The sequence below is a fragment of the Numida meleagris genome, chromosome 1 (assembly GCF_002078875.1).
Source record: "Numida meleagris isolate 19003 breed g44 Domestic line chromosome 1, NumMel1.0, whole genome shotgun sequence".
Lineage (NCBI taxonomy): Eukaryota > Metazoa > Chordata > Aves > Galliformes > Numididae > Numida > Numida meleagris.
In genome coordinates this window covers 103,830,533-103,847,455 of record NC_034409.1, presented here as the reverse complement: position 1 = coordinate 103,847,455, position 16,923 = coordinate 103,830,533, and the positions used below count along the sequence as shown (strand labels likewise).

At 45.5% G+C, this 16,923-nt stretch overlaps 2 protein-coding genes across 4 annotated transcripts; both read right to left on the bottom strand.

Annotated features, from left to right (window-relative positions):
- On the bottom strand, positions 1,924-11,390 carry SMIM11A (small integral membrane protein 11A). Of its 3 annotated transcripts, none has more exons than XM_021404993.1 (5): positions 11,170-11,390; positions 10,759-10,820; positions 5,539-5,654; positions 3,854-4,033; positions 1,924-2,115 (listed from the first exon to the last, which is right to left on the bottom strand). In XM_021404993.1, the coding sequence occupies exons 3-4, from the start codon at positions 5,557-5,559 to the stop codon at positions 3,866-3,868; spliced, it is 189 nt and encodes a 62-aa protein (XP_021260668.1). In that variant the 5' UTR covers positions 5,560-5,654; positions 10,759-10,820; positions 11,170-11,390; the 3' UTR covers positions 1,924-2,115; positions 3,854-3,865. The 3 variants fall into 3 exon arrangements, with proteins under 3 accessions (XP_021260668.1, XP_021260675.1, XP_021260661.1); XM_021405000.1 differs by lacking the exon at positions 11,170-11,390 and adding an exon at positions 10,923-11,035; XM_021404986.1 differs by lacking the exons at positions 5,539-5,654; positions 11,170-11,390 and adding an exon at positions 10,923-11,080.
- On the bottom strand, positions 14,248-16,344 carry KCNE2 (potassium voltage-gated channel subfamily E regulatory subunit 2). The gene is made up of 2 exons (XM_021384896.1): positions 15,703-16,344; positions 14,248-15,044 (listed from the first exon to the last, which is right to left on the bottom strand). Exon 2 carries the CDS (start codon positions 15,024-15,026, stop codon positions 14,649-14,651), a length of 378 nt encoding a protein of 125 aa, XP_021240571.1. The 5' UTR covers positions 15,027-15,044; positions 15,703-16,344; the 3' UTR covers positions 14,248-14,648.

Sequence of the window (16,923 nt, the reverse complement as noted above, 5' to 3'; positions counted from 1 at the left end):
CAGATTTGGGAACAGGTACAGCATCGTATTTTGGAACCTCCAAGATATCAGCCTGCTATGAGACCCATAACAACTTCCAGGGGTTTTCTATGCCATAGTGCTACTCTGAAGTTAAGGGAAAAAAAACTGTTGGATTGGACCAGACTTGAAGTCTTAAATATACAAATATTTAAGATATACAAATATACAAGTTTTTCTGAGCTGTCTGCAGATGCAAAGAGCTGGTGATGTGGAGGACTTCTGAGAAGACTCACAGCTGCTTTTTGCCCATGTTGAATTGAGGAACAAAAAAAGGACTCCTCCTGTTAATTGCTTTCTTGCACATGTTTAGGAAGCTAAGCCCCTCAGACTTTAACACCAGTCTTCATTTGTTTGAGTGCTAAATGGAGCTCAATTGCTTTGATGCTGTATGACTTGCTTTAAAGGGAGATTGCGTACCTCTGATTCTGCTTACAGAGTAGCTGTACTGAAAGGGAGAATCCCTCTGCTTTCAATTAAAAACACTTTCTAACTATTGGTTTAGAAAAGTCTACTATTGTTTGAGACTCTAAAAAAATCAAGAGTGAGGCCAATACTTAAAGGCAATCCCTGATTGCATGGAGTTAGCACATTACTTATTTTGATGCTGGTGGACACTACACAGGCCTGAGTTTCCTCGTATGGTTTGGGTGTGTGGCTTAGCTAAACTCCTCGGTGTGTTTCCCTCAATAGCTGTTTAATGGAAGTGGTTAGGAGAGTCTGTTCTCACTGAACACCGCAGTCATTTAATTAAATTACCATTCAATTCCACGTTTGCATACACAGATGACTGCTGAGACAGCAGAGGAAAACTGCAGATTTACAATGACACTAAGAATTCCCCAGTCAGATAGATAGTCCTGAAGCTGCCGTAGGAAAAATACTGTTCTCTCTCAGGAACAGGCTTCTGCAATACTTAAATTCTCCGGTCACCAAGGTGACTGCATGAATGGTGAGATTTTACAAATCACCACGGTTCATGGTGAGTAACTCCACTGCACTAAAAGCTCTCTGAGCATTAGCTATGACAGCTGCACGCACTGCCAGATAACACTTGTGACACACGTGCTGCGGCAGTACACACTTACATGACCACACCAGGCACCTCAGCCCATAGCCACAGGGAGAGGGCAGGAGCGAGCCATCCCAGAGGCCTTCCACAACTTCTGGGCTCCCAAGGCTTCTCCAAGGGCCCTCCTCCTGTCTTCTTCCTTCCACCCCACTGTCAGATTTCACATCCGCCTTCACTTCCAGAAAACACAAGGATCTAGAAGTGCTTTATAAAGGAAATATGAAGGTAAATGTACCTGTTACCACTGCTGCACATGCCTAAGACTTTATTTCTGTGCAAACAACCTACTCTGTTGATTAACCTACCATGACTGAGTGTGCCTACCCTTTAAGGCTTTGAGTTATAGAACATGCAGGAATGGCTATTAATGGTAATAAACCTGTCTCTATTGTCTAGGCCAAGTAGCAAACAGAAAGCCATACACGGTCCTCGGACACTACACAAAGCAAAATAATACAAGAAACCTCCTCGTATTAAACTTCCTCAAAGGTTTTCATACTGATGCTATGATTGGCATTACTCTGAAGTAAGTGCTAGGTATGGAAACAGGTTTGAAAAAGACTGCCCTGAGAAGCTCCTATCTTTGTTTTTTTCATTCGGATTCAATAGAGAGCCCACAAGCCTCATGTTTGCACCCCTGCAGTTGCTTGAAGAAGCTGCACAGAGTCCTTCCCAATCCCTTCTGTCTGACCATAAACCCTGTATACACCCATGATGGACTCAAGAGTGTTTTCTTTTTAAAATCAGACTCCTTCTTGCAGCTAATCTTTAAGAACTGCCTCCTCTGCAGCTCTAACTGTAGCATTTAATTAAGCAGCAACCAAGACCGCTACTTTTTTTTACAAATGTTTTCTTTATTGCATAAATAGAAGCTTAGATATTTTGCTGTACATACAAAAAGTTGAGAAACAGTTTAAGTGAATGTTACTCTGGAGGGTTTTATTCCTTGGACATATCCTTCATCTACAAGAAGCCTTCGTTCTCCCAGGAAAGGAATCCAAGCAAGCTGCCAAGTGTCACAGAATCTGCAGGGTGGGGAAACAGCAGTGAGAACAGCAGGCATGATATGCTAGCAGCACATGGGCTAAATCTGCCTGCCCACGTGGCAGGCTGCAATCGGAGCTAATCACAGCTCCGCAATGCTGACACAGGAGAACATTTTTAGGGCAGGAGAAGTCACCCCTTCTCGCAATCCCATTATAGAAAGACACGCTGACAGTCCTAGAAATGGCAGAATTTAGGAAAGACTTGGCCTCTGGTGGGCCACACTGAGTGACTAAGAGGACTTTGGTCAGATTTGCTTTAATGTCACTCATTCAGCAAGGTCAGCGTCACATGCCAGACCACGAGGTCTCGTGGGATGAGCTCCTTACCCTGGTGCAGCAATCCTCCGGGCTACAGCCCTTGCCAGGCAGAACTCCCTGGGGCCTAACGCTGCACACAGAGCACAGTGAAGTTTGCTCATTAAAAGTAGCAGGCTTGCTCACTTGCAGGGCAGCTTGCCCTTGCGCCCACCTCTCATTCGTTTAGCGCTAAAACTCCATATAACTTCCTCTGACTTATCCAGCATAAACCGAAAGAAGTATTCTCACAGCATTTTCCGGTGGCTACCTGAACCAATTTAAAATAAAAGTTTGAAATGGCACAAGTCTGCACAGGCACAAATCCTCAATGTGAAGTAAACAGGAGCCTGAAAAACACCTCTGTATTTCTTGTTTTCCCTATGCGAATGAAACACTCTGTTCCCATGGTTATTTTCTGGCCCCATTTCTAGTCACCGTTTCCAATCTCTGCTGCACGAAACTAAAGTGATAATCAAAAATCAAAACAAGTAAACATTTCTAAAAACTGAAACTGTCTTCGTATGTGAGGTGACGACCTCCAAAGGGGAAAGTAAGTTTTCTAGTTTAATAAAGTGCAACATTGTTATATCGAACTCCCACTGAGTTTACAAAGGGCAGGCAGGAATAGAATTCCCATTTTGCCGCAGAACAGAGAAATGTGAAATGAATTGATACATAAATCACATACCAAACAAGTCAGGGAGTATAATCTTAGCACTAGACCGCATTCATTCTGCTAACAGACTTGATCCAATGATTGCTTAAGCTTTGAAGATAGTGGGAAGGAATTCAGCACATGGCAGATGAAAAACTAAAACTTCACTACATTTCCAATGGTCATTTTGCTTTCTTTTTACGTAGAAGATGTCTACTTTTTCTCAGTGAAGTATATATGATGTATAACCTGAAGCGGTTTTATTACCTTGGGAAGCTGCACGGCATGAGATTCGGCCCTTCAAGCTGAACTATCAGCAACTTGTCATGTATTTAACATGGAATTGGAGATTCTTTTCTATGTGACTTAAGGCCAAGGAGCCTTATTACACCATCCTGCCTGGCACGCATCTCACACAGTTTTTGCCCAAGTTTAATGATTTCTTTATGTATCAAGACTTTCTGTGCAATTGGTTGGGCATAAAAATTCAAGGAAATTAAGAGCAGAAAAAGAACATTGTGCTAAGATCTCCTAAACCCCAGACAGTGGCTGACAAGTTGTCTGGTAGAAACTTCATTTCTTACAAAGAATGGGCATGGTACAGGTGTGCAAATACAGTGAAGCATCACAGGAGACACATACTGAAGAACTCAGATAATGATGATACTTCTAACCGCACAATCCAAATGTACTGAAGCCAAAATATAATGGGATTAATATGGCAATGCCATTATGAAACACCAGGATGTCAAATGAATTCTATACCTGAGAGATTCTTCAATCACCCTTCTTCTCTGCTTCTCTCTTCAATTTCTCTTCACGTTCCCTCTTCAATTTTTCTTCAATTTTTTTACTCTGGTACATTTTAACTCCAGCAAATGCTAAGCAAAGAATCAGTGTTTTAGCTGCCAAAATGTACATCAGCAATGGGAAATTCTCCAAAGCCTGTAATAAAAAACAATATATTTAAGCGGTTACTGGAACGCTTGGACAATTAAAAATTAATCTACAGGGATGCTATATAGCTTCCTCCAACAATGGCATTATTCAAAGCAATGGTAACGCTCTTCTGTTCGTACTTTTTTTTCTGCAGGCAATTTTAAACTAGGCAGATTGTCCAGGGAAAAGGACAAAATCAAATTCTCTTTACTCGAGTTTGTATATGAAACTCCTTTGAACAGGGCTTTCTTGCTTTTGTCATCTTTACAGTAAACATAGCATTGGCACAACCTAGGGTTGAAAAAGGGAAAGAACTGAGTATGTTAGGGTGCTTGTAAAAAGTGAAGTGCTTCTGAACAACTCTGATATGAGTGATGGAAGCACTCATATCAGCTATCAGATACAATGCCTGAATATACTCTTGTCCACCTAGAAATTTTAATCCAAGACAGTTCTGCAATTTATCCAGGTCTATACTATTAAGTACAGATGAATACCCTTGAACCACAAAAGATGTAAAAAGGACATAGCCTACAATGATTCAGTTTCAGGAGTTTTTAATGTCTGGAGCCAATAAAATTGCACAACGTATTTCAATGTTATAAAAGCATACTACTCTAAGTGCACATGGAGTGGAAAATAAAATGCAAACGGCTAACACTGTGAACTCAAATACAATGAGAGCTGCACAGACACTCAGTGAAAGATGTCATTTCAGAAGGATACTGAAGGTACACGAGCTTCCCAATACCCTGTTTCAAAGAGCCACTTGGCCAGCAGGATCAGCCTGGCCTTTCCGTGATGCACAGCAGGTTCACAGCATAAGTCCTCCCTTAGCAAGCCTCCCAGTAGCCCCCTGTAACCTCAGAAGGCCTTCCAGCACCTCATAAAGTTGTTTGCCCATCGTTTAACTACCGAATTTAAAAAAGCCTTGCATCCATACTCCAGTAGCATGCCCCCTTGAAGTCTGCATATGAGAGCTCAAGTGGGCTCTTACAGCACTCATCTACGCAAGCCACATGTTACCTTTGACATCTGGCCACTCCAGCCCAGTTCTGCAGAAAACATCATTCTTAGTGGTAATCTCTTTAAGCCACAGCTCTGTTCTGTGAAAAGGCAGAGCCAAGGCTTGCGGCAAGCTCTGCTTTTATGATAAACAGTCTAACTGAACAAGTTACAATTAGTAGTGCACGAGGCTCAAAACATTTCTGAGCCTTACATATGTACCCTTATGCTTATGGCCCTGACGTACTAAAAGCAGAGAAATCACCTTTTGGTAAGGAACAGTGCTGAGGAAAGAACAGCCTGAGAAAAGCCTAGAAAGAGGAAAGCCAGAGGAGCAGAGGTGAGCAGGTTCAATGTATGAGGCCCCAAGCTGCAAGTCCTCTGAGCCTGAGGTACAGTGCGGTGGTTAAGCCGTCATCTAGGCAAGGGAAGCAACTTTAACACAAGACTCACCCAACCACATCTTAAAGCCATCTCCTTCAAAGAACAGAAGTTCACATTCTCACCTTCAAGTTAAACGCCACCATCTTGGCTGAAGGCTGATAGTGACTGTCCTGCAGCAGGCTGCACCCAGCACTGACGAGTGTCACACTTCGAAAGGCACAGACTGGGGCAGAAGCATCTTGAAGAAATGGAAATTTAAAAAGAATTAGCCCATCTGTTTCTGCTCAGCACGTCCAGCCCGCACCTCTCCGACGGGCTCATCTGCAGTGCAGCGCCTGGCAGGATATCTGTGCCACGGGGCTCAGCAATGACCAGTGTGCACCTTTTTGGAGCTGAATGACAGGAGCAATGTCCATGCAGAGTACTGCTGAAGGACAGGGGTTTGACAGGCCCAGGCAGGTGCCACACTTGCAGAGAGGGGAGGCTGTGCTTTCACTGTGCACAGCAGATCTCAGCAGCTGCCCAACCGAAAACTAAGCACTGATGCATTCAAAGGGTTGGCACATGTGCACACCAAGCTGCCTCACTGACATCCCAGATGTAGCAGACGAAGTGCACCCAGAAGTGCCATCTTGTGGATTTCAGGCCCATCTGCCCTGCTCAAAGCCTGAATGCCTAATGGATCCTCCCCCTCCCTGGAGGCACTCAATGCCAGATTGGATGGGGCCCTGGGCAGCCTGAGCTGCTGGGGGGCAGCCCTGCCCACGGCAGGGGTTGGGGCTGGGTGGGTTGTGGTGTCCCTTCCAACCCAAACCCTTCTGTGATTCTATGACATAGCATGATTTGCCAGTTTTCTCTCATTTGCTAACACATTGATTTTTCTGTACAGCCCATAACACCTACGTGAACCAACCTGTCAGCAGATCCCTCGGGTGGTCAATATATGTTTCAGAGCTGAATTTTGGGAGTCAGAAATGCTCGAGGGATGCCGAAGGCTGCAGCACATAGCTGCAACACTGCCCTCTGGTCTCTGCTGCTGCTCCACCAGTGCTGACACTAGTTCAGCTGCTGGATTTCAAATTAGACACTTTCCTGCCTGACTGCCTCAGGGGATCTCCTGCAGGTGGATCAACAGAGTGACTGCTAGCGAGAAGGAAGAAGGCCTACAGTTCAGTCCAAACCTCTACTGGCAGCTGGGCTGAACAAATCACCACCACGCCATGACAGCTGCTTCCGGCTTGCCTTCATAATGAAAACAAGGAGTCAAGTAAATGTTCCTGCTGTTCCTGAGCTGCTCAGCTGGCTTCTTCACAGCTACCTGTATTTCTCCAGCTAAGGGATATCCCCTACCTTCTCCCCTCTCTCCCCACCCTAGCTGCAAAAATTCTCTCTGCAGAGTCTGTCCTGAAAGCACTGCCATGGAGGGACATCACAGGAGACCCCAAGCAGAGACTGGGAGAGTCTGTCAGAACAGACTGATTCCATACATGGTGTACATTCCTGCTCTCCCTGTGCTCCACTCCTTGCCATTGCCTGGGCTGAGAATGGCGTGCTTCCCTTCTCCCCACTTATCCCATGTTAGTCATTTAACTCAACTGATCTGTTCAGCAAGGAGCAAAAGTTGTGATCACAAAGACCAACAGATTGCCTGCAGAGGGAAAGGAGAAGAAAACACATCCCAGGGTTTGTCATGTCCTGCATGCAGACATCAGTGAGCACAGGACACATATCCCTGGTCCAAGCTACTGCATGTGGCTGAGATCACAGCAGCAGAGCTCTTCTGGCCCAGCACCAGTATGAGAGCTGGCCATCCTTAGCTGCTCAGGGAAGCTCTCCTGTCTATCCATAGGCCCATCCTCCCAAAGAAGCCCTGAGAGGAGCATTGCCCAGCTTGAAGATGGCAGCTTGTCCAGTACTACTCAGCTCTGCACACACTGTGGGACATTCCAGGATTATATCCCACCAGGACAGACTCAAGTCAGGAACAGCAGAACCTGTGAGGTCAGCCGCTGCTAGCAACATCTAACTGTATCCAAGCAATGATGCAGCCAACTTGTCATCCAGTATTTACTGTGCTGATCCTTAGTTGTGTTAGCTCCCTTCTCCTACTGAAAAAATGCCAGGGTAGCTGTGAAGTAACAAGTCGGTAGCGTTTCACCTCCCCCCAGAAAAGGCATTATAACTTCTGATGTTTCCTCCAGAATTTCAGCAACCATTAAAATGTAAAGACCCCTGCCAGATGGGCACAGCCAGTATCACCCATCAGAGGTGATTCTTGGTGCACGGTCATAGAATCATAGAATCATTAAGGCTGGAAAAGACCACTAAGATCATCTAGTCCAACTGTCAACCCATCACCACCATGCCCACTAAACCATGTGCTTCTCAGTGAAATCCAAGTTATATAACCCTGGCCTGGTATGAAGGGACTGAACTGTCCAACTGTGGTTTGTATCCTCATCCCAAACTCCTGACTTTGGTGGAGGCTTCATCACCATACACAGTCTTCACTCTTCTCCTAAACTCCTCTAAATTCTGTGCTTCAGTTGGAAGCAGTTTTGTGACATGTTGTAAAGGGGCATGAATTCAGCTATTCAAAATCATGCTAGCATCTGGCATATGATGCTTAAAATGGAGCTTTATAGAGATTTTTATGTACAGAAAAAGTTCTAGACTCGGCAAACATCATGTGAGCCCATCTGTGGGGTCTGACTGCAGGGTGAGAATCAGCATATAATGCGTATCGCAGTGTGCACTCCTGCAAATGCTTGTTTGCAAGTCAATTATCTAAACATTCAGCACAACACTTCATTAGTATTTCTGCTCTGCTGAGACACAAGCATGAATCTGCCTGAATTTGTATCTGCTAGGAGTAGCTGCACTGAAGTCACAAAGCAAACAAAGAAATTCTCTCTTTGTTCTGAACTGTAGTGTTTCAGTCCAAAATGATTCCTGTGAGAGCTGACACTTCGGATGGTCTGTCCTTACAGAGACTTCTGCGATTGGAACTGAACGGGGAAGCTGCCACTCTGTATTTCCACGTCCTACGTCACCAGCCTCCAGTAGTCAAGCACTTCTCCCACTTTCACCTCTGGAGTCTTCTGGTTTCTATTCTGATGCAGACCTTATTGAAGACAGTTGAAATCCCAAGACAGAAAAAGAATGGGTGGAGCTGGGACATGGGGCGAGGAGGAAAAAATGGCAAGACACACTTCACGTTGGAAAAACAATGCTTGTTAGCGCTGATGCTGCCAATTCAGAAGTAAAAAGCTCATGCACTGTACTTCCAAGGTTGTGATATCTTAAAAGCAAGCAAGCAAATAAGCAGCTGAAGTTTCATGTTTGCCTTTTCAGAGGCAGATAAGGCAAAGATAGGAGTTCAAAACACCTTGATAGTCAGGCATTGTTCGTTCCCCAAGAAAATGCAAGCTCCCTTAACAAACAGCCCTTCTGGGAGCGGAGAGCGGGCCCCAAAGAAGGTCACTGTTACCTTCACTCAAGCAAGGAGATCTCATGCTGAGCCACGTGAGAAAGAAGCGGGAGCGCTAGGCTCTGCCTGAAGCCCTGTTGGAGACGTCATGATCTATCCATCACATACTCATACGCTCCTATGCAGGGCAGGGATAAAATGACATCACTCTCACACGTCTGTGGCTTTCTTCGTTATCACTACCCTATTTACACTCAGACCTCCATGAAGCAGATCAAATTGCTGCAGAAGGGAAAGGGAGGAAAGAGTCTGCCGGTGCCACACCTCAATGCTGTACCAGCAATCCTGTCAGTTCCAAATGCTGTGAGGTCTGCTGGGTCTAGAGCCGGCAGTCAGGGTCACAACACAGCCCTAGAGGCTTGTGTCCTCAGCAGGGCTAATGAGCTCCCAAGGAGGGCTGCAGCAATTCCCTGAGCTAGCTTTTAGACGGTGCCAGCCCCAGATCTCTGCACAACATTGTGCAACACAGACCACCCCATGTGGACTGAAGAGTTGGGCCTCAGTCAGTGGCAGAGCACAGAATTGAATCCAGGTCTCTCAGCCACTGAATTATAGCTGTGCTCCACCACAACGACCACATCATAGCCCAGCCACTCATGCCATTGTTTTCTTATGCAGCAGCAGAATATTGACTGGGATGCATGCTCCAGAAAACTCCTACCAGGCAACTAGGAACTCACAATCCCACTCAAGGTGTCTTAGCCCAGACTCTCGGACAGCCTGCTAATAACTCCACCTACCCTACAGAAGGGGACCTGAGATATATTTCTGTTGACTGGGGATTTTGGAGCACTTCTTATCTGCTTTGTGAGACGCTATAAAAGTAACCAGAAAGGTCTTGGAAAGCAGTGAGCTCCCGAGGTATTTAAATGGAGTGATGACTGAATATTCCCTGAGCAACAAAAGAGGTTTAATTCCACCTGTCTCTTGCTGCATATTTTTTAGGAAACAAAATGCACGCTTCCCACTTGGACAATCACTGGGGGATCTACCTCTACACTTGACGTGCAGCATCACACATCAGGCTTAACATCTGGAAGGTATGATCATGCCTACTCCTCAAGAAAAAGATGACCACTGGGTAGAGGGAAAACACAGTAATATGGCACAGCCCAAAGGCTATAGAGAAACACAGTTGAAGCAAGTGTGAGCCAGAGCTGCTGCACTAAGATCCATCACAAACCACTGTCATAGGATGCAATGGTAATAGTAAGTCAGAAGCAGTCAGACCTTTACAGCCTGTATGAGAATTTCAGTCAAGATCCCACAGAACCACAGAAAAGCTTGGTTTGGAAGGGACACCAAAGCCCAACCAGTCCCAACCCTTTCCGTGGGCAGGGCTGCCCCCCACCAGCTCAGGCTGCCCAGGGCCCCATCCAACTTGGCCTTGAGCACCTCCAGGGTTGGGGCACCACAGCTTCTCTGGGCAGCCTGTGCCAGTGTCTCACTGTCCTCTGAGGAAAGAGCTTCCCCCTAACATCTAACACGAATCTCCTCTCTTTTAGTTTAACGCCATTCCGCCTCGCATATCGCTATCAGACCACGTAAAAAGTCAGTCTCCCTCCTGTTTAAAAGCTCCCTTCAAGTATTGAAAGGCCACAATGAGTTCTCCCCGGTGTCTTCTCCAGACTGAAGAAGCCCAGCTTATTCAGGGTATCTTCCCATGAGAGATGCTAGAGCCCTCTGTGCATCTTTGTGCTCTCCCCTGGGCCCTCTCCAACAGCTCCGCATCCTGCTTGTATAGGAAGACCCGTGCAATCACTCAGTTTATACCAGTGTCACTCATACAGTAATTCCCAAGCTAACACCAAATCCAGGCACATGAAAACATAGATATCTAAGACCTTCCTACCTGCTGAAGCTGAAATGAAAATGTTAACAATTCCTCTGGCAGCTCCTTGTGTGTTCCAAATGCTGTCAAGTAAAGCACAAAACAGACAGAAGTGTCAGTGGCACCTGGATAAGACTGACCAGGCCAACACCCTAGAACACCAGTGGCACATCGCACGACTCCACCTTGGATGGCGGCCATCACCCCAGGCCTGGCTGCCAAAGCCCTGGGCAGCCCCTGGGCCGCCCTGCAGCCCGCCTCACTCCCCAGGGCCCGTGCGGGGCCGGGCAGGCCGCGGGGTCGGCAGCGGAGCAGGCCGGGCTTGGGGGGCGGGGGGGGCCGCACCGCGCCGCAGGGCCCCGCCCGGCCCGCCCGCCTCGGAGCTGCGCGGGAGAAAGCGGTGGGGGAAGGCCCAGCAGCACGTCTCCCTACCTCAGCGGGCAGCCATTGCTGTGGGCGGGAAAGCAAGGCGAACTACACCTCCCAGCAGCGCCCGGCCCGGCCCGGCCCGGCAGCCCCTTCTCCTGCCCGGCGTAGTGGCTGTCTGTCCTGGCAGCGGGCTGGGGGAGGAAGCGTCGGAGCTGGGTTGGTCGATGGGTAAAGAGTGCTGACTACTTAGTATGTGCGCACTGTTAGCGAGTCCTTCAGTTTCTGAAGCTCCCCGTGGAAAGCTTTGCTTTCGTTTTCTCACAGCTGTTCCCTACAACGGCTTTAAAGGCAGCACCACCCCGTGAGACAGTGTGCTAGGTGGGCTCTCTCTTCATCTGAGCTAAAGCAACCTTTGGGCTTGTCTGGGCTGCACTGAGTGAGGAGTTGTCTTGGGCCGCATATACATTATGTAGGCTGCTCCAGAAGTAATGCCTATTTATTTCCATGGAGACTGCAACAGATACAAAAAGCACGATAACACTACTTGATAAATTCTCAGCTACAAAACCCTGTTTGTCAACACAGCCACCACTATTAACTATGCATTTTCACCAGTGATGAACAAAAGCCTGCATGCTGCACTCGTCAAAACCTGCACCAGTGGAGGTGACCCACTGTCACCACTGCTGAAATGCATCACCCCACTCTCACTGTGCTCACATCCACTGTTTGGCGTCCATCAACATTCAGCAAGCGTCGATGAATGTCAGTGGGTGCTATTTTTTCCACATGGAGGAATTAAATGACACACCTTTGCTCTGTACGCACTTCCCTGTCAGACACCATTGTGTCAGACTGCCCCTCTGCTGCCATCAGTCTCATGACAACAAAATGTAATGGAATATAGGTGGGAAGGTTCAACTTCTACTGCCACACCACCAACATCCACATCCAACTCTGATGTCATGGGCCAACATGATAAAATAGGAGGCAGTACTTTTGGAGCTGCCCTTGTGTGTAATATAGTTAATGTATCTAAGCCACAAAACTTATTTTTTTCTTTTATTAAAACTTAAGAGAGAGCAACAAAAACATAAAACTAGTGGGATATTTGTTCTGTGAAACTAACACATCAGTCTGGTTCGACAGCGGTGGTTTTAATTTGTAGTGAGTTCTCCAGGTATTTGTCAGAGATTTTGATGAAGTTTTAGTCTTCCTGTGCTCCATCCTTGACAATAATTGTTCACGAATGTGTGTACTGCCAAAAGCGATGCCATGAATAAGGCATGACTATGAAGGGAGAGATACTTCTCTCTGGTAAGGGAGATCTTATAAGAGACACGATCAGATTTTTGAGTTGAATGTCTGATTGCAACTCTATACATTACATTTGAAAATTTGCAGGTAACGTATTTATGTTGACTGAAAATGAAGTCGCAAATATACCCAAAAATTGATGATTTTTTTTTGCAGTCTTGATTCCTATTCTCAAATTCCCTTATCAAAATGGAAAGCATCCCTGCATATTTTTCACCATTCACTGGGCTGTGTTTAGCATGCAGTTATTAGCATTTAGCACTGCCCTGTGCCCTCCCATGTGCCTTGGTTTCAGCCCACGCAGTGCGGATCTCACACCCATGTTTGGCTGGTGCCCAGTGATGGGTGCGTACCCATGGCTGGGCCAGGCCATTCAGTGGGGCAGAGCCACTGCCATGATGGCACAGGGCAGAGGGCGGCTGCATTGCAAGCTGGACTGAGCCACAGGTTAGACATGCCTGACCGAAGGCATTGCCCACATGTCCCAAGGGCAGAGTCAACCCAGGTTCTCATCCCCTTTTCAGTGTCACAGCTACCCACATATAGCCAGGACCAGGGCACGGCCAGCTATGGAAGCTGCCTGCCACTTTTGGTGGGGAGCGGAGCCTGAGCAGGTGCAGTTGTTGCTGATGATGTTGGCACACCTGGGCAGGTTCTCTGGGGCTGTCCCTGCTGTCATTCTCTGCCAAAAGCTATTCTTTCCCCAGCTGAAGCACGGCTGTAGCATGTGGCCCTGATGCCCACCAGAGTTCCTTCATCTTCTTGCTGGGCACGTTAACCGTGCCCTTCCAGCCTGTGGGCATCAAGAGTGAGTGATAAGGAAAGTCCTTCCACGGGGAGGGGGGCAGAGCCATAACAAGAGCTGTGGATCGAGATAATTCAGAGACTTATTATTTATGCCAGCAAAATGCATATTCTGGAGCACAACAACTGTGGTGCCAAATCATGAGACCAGGCTCCAAAACAAGTCAAAACTTCCCAAGAAAAGAAACTCCTTTCTTCCTCATTTCTTCTTACTATGAGTAAAACAAAATTGTTGGGAAAGCAGCGGCAGGCATGGCTGAAGTGTTTCAGGAGAAACTTTCTTAAAAATATACAAGAAGCTCACACAATAACAGCCAGAATGAGAACTTTAAGTTTAAGCAACCTAAGTCTCGCGACATGAATGGGAGCTAAACCCTGAGCATTACAAAAAGAAAAGCATTTTAATGGTAGAAGTGTTACCAGCTCTGCTTCTAATTATTCCCTGACAGCCAGTATCGTGGTACTTTAGCAGCACAGGAGAAGATAAACCATCTTTAGAGCCCATTTTCCGACTGGTGCACACTAGTACCCAACGTGGGAAACCCTTAGGAAGCAAAGCAATGGAATAGCTTTGATAGCTGGTCATAGAAACCCCTCCTCTGAAAGCTGCATAGCAAGAGCACAGTGGTTTGCACTGGGCCTTGGCTGATAGGAATGCAAGCAATCCCAGATAGACAAATCCTTGGCTGGAGAGCCAAGGAACAGCAGAAGAGACAGTTTGGACAGCTATGGACTTGAAGAAAGACAGTGACCCTCTAAAAGCTGCTCTGGACATCCAGGACATGCTCTTAGATGAGACTTCTAGTCTGGCTATGCTATTATTATAAAACAGGCCTCCTCAGAAGGCTGTGAATCATTCTTTGCATCCAATGAACAATGAAATTGAAATGGGAGATGGGTCATTAAAATAACAGCTTGGCTTGAATGTGTGTAGACATAGGTTACTTCCTGTGATTCATACCATAACACATTGTTCAATCAATAGATAGAAGATTTGATATTTTATTATACAGTTTCCTGTTATGTTAAGATAGGCTTATGTCATACAGTTTGGATCTGAATCAGCACTTTTGAGCACTTGAAAACTACCGTTCTTCTGAGGCCTACTATTCAGTAATCCAGATCTGCTTCTGGATTTCAAAAAATTGCTAAAAAATTCAAGTTATTCTCTCTCAACTTTATTTTCCTGAAGAACAGAATATCAAAGCAGATCACAGGCATGCATTTTTCTTGGGTGTTCACCAGAGCAGCTGTGTCAAAGTTCTCAGAGGAAACAGTTATGTTGATTTCTTCAGCATTTCTTCAGTCCGTTCCAGCTCAACCTGTGTTAATCTAATGAACAGTTTCACAGCTATTTATAATTCCAGCAAGTTCCCTACATGTGGCTTCATGATTTCCTCATTGCTGATGTTTCTGAAACATCAGGGTGATCCAGGGCTTGTTTTGTCCTTTGCACCAAAGTTTTCATGGATCACACACTTCAGATCTTCTCGATTCAGAACCTGGCTTTTATACTTCTCACCCCAGTCCTCTACGATGTACTGATGGTAAGGGTCTTTGGAGTGTTCTCGCCTCTTGGATTTCACAGTACTCACCAAGATCGCCACAATAATGAAGGAGAACATTCCAATCATCACCATCAAATAAAGGATAACATAGTCAAAATTTTCAGCGTCAACCCTGGCTTGCAGTTCATCTGCCGCTTCTGTCATGTTTTTCCTCCAGCCATTCATGTAATTGAGAAAAGTTTCCTTGAAAATATCTTCCACTGCCCACGTAAAGTTTCGTATTTCAGCCATCCTTGCAAGTTACAGCCACTAAAGACAACATAATACTTATTTTAATCAAATATCTATGCTATAACAATTACATTTTTTTTTGTTTTGTCTGCATTATTGGGATTAAATAATAACACCTACTGATGAAAGTGTTGTACCAGTTTTAGACCAGTTGAGAATCCCTATGTTGGAGTGCTTCAATATGTTTAGAGACCTAAGGAGGTCCTACTCCTTACTCAGGTCATTTCCATTCTGTGGAAGCCAAGTGTGCCTCAGTGAAGTCCAGTGAGTGGGGGCCTACCTGACCCGTATCAAGGCACACTGATTATCTTCTTGAGGTAAAAGACTAGAGTAAAGAAAATGTTCTTCAACCAGGAAAGGGAAAGATATGTATTGATCTACCTTCCTTGGCTTCTTGGAATAGCCTTATGATGTCAGCATACACAGAACAGGCATGCACACACAGAGGACACGGGTACACATGCATGTAGATCTCTGTACATTTATACACACACACACTCAAACATATGGGATAAAGGCAATCTAATGAAAGTAAGCCAGCTATAAGAAAATACAAACCCGAATTCTCCTGAAACTTCTTTTTTTTGTGCAAATCTCTATGCTTTTTCTTTCATTCAGAACAAAAAATTCAGTACTTAGTTTGATAGGAAATCAAGAGTTAGCAACAGAAATTTACCTTTTCTGTCTCCTTCAGTAATGAGATTCCCAGTAACAATCAAGATTTTGAAACTCCACTGGATAATACTGTGATACTCTTGAAAGGAAGAGAGCTATCTCCTAGTAGCCTCCAGCCTGCACAAGGTTTTGAGCACTTGCCTGTATTAAGTGCTTTCTGACTGCACTCTTTCTGTTTATATTAAGGTAAATGCTAAATCTAATCTCACCTGGAAAGTCAAACATTTGCTGACAGCTTACATCAGTCATCCTGTACGACGCTGAGTGCTATAACTTATTAGCGCAATTTCATACTTCATAAGAGACTGAGCACTGAGCAGGCACTGTAAAAGGTCTTCCACACTGTTAGCACCCAAAAGGAAGAATTTTGTGCTCCTTCACTTCTACTAGGTCACCCATATGGGTCTTCTATTTCTTTATCTGTTCTTTTTCTCCTTGCTTTGTTTCACGTTTCCCCTGTCTTTTGCCATAAGCAAAGAACAGAGCCTTTCTCTCCCTCTCTCCTGGATTCTTCCTATTGTTTAGATTTCCATTTCTTTCACTGGGACCATGGTTTCCAGTGACCACGAAGCCTATACTGCAAGAAGCAGGTCTGCAAACACAGCCAGGACCAGCCTCCCCAAACTCTGATGTTTGTGTACATCACCCGTGATCTGGAGCAGGAAACAAAAGTCTATATTAAAAAAAAAAGAGAGAGAGAGCGAGAAGAATTAATTAATGTTGATTTTATTTCTCAGCAAATAGCACGTGATGACAACTAACTGAAAAGCACTGAGTCACACCTTAGAAATAGCAACATGTTCAGTGAAGTGAGACAACTTCAGCTTTAGTCAGGAGTGGTTCCTGGCTCTGGTGGGGACATTCAATGGAGGGGGATTAGGGTGGAGATGCAGACATTCACAAAGTGCTCCACAAGCATAAGGGACAGACTCTTTGTAAAAAATATCTGTATTTTACAGGTAGATCTGCATAAGCAGTTTGCAGAGAAAACAGATGCACAGGTAGCTCTGCTTTGAGGAAGATAAAGCAAACGTGGACTACCACTGAATCAACAGAACACATTAGAAAAAGGGAGAAATACTCTTGGTACTGGGAAATGTTAACCCCAAGGAAGCCCTGCTAGTGCCGTGCTGCTGACATTGTCATGGTTACTGCTATCATTTCTTCTGGATGATTTTCTGTACACAAACACCTCCCAGCATGGAGGTGAGCTGCTGGGAAC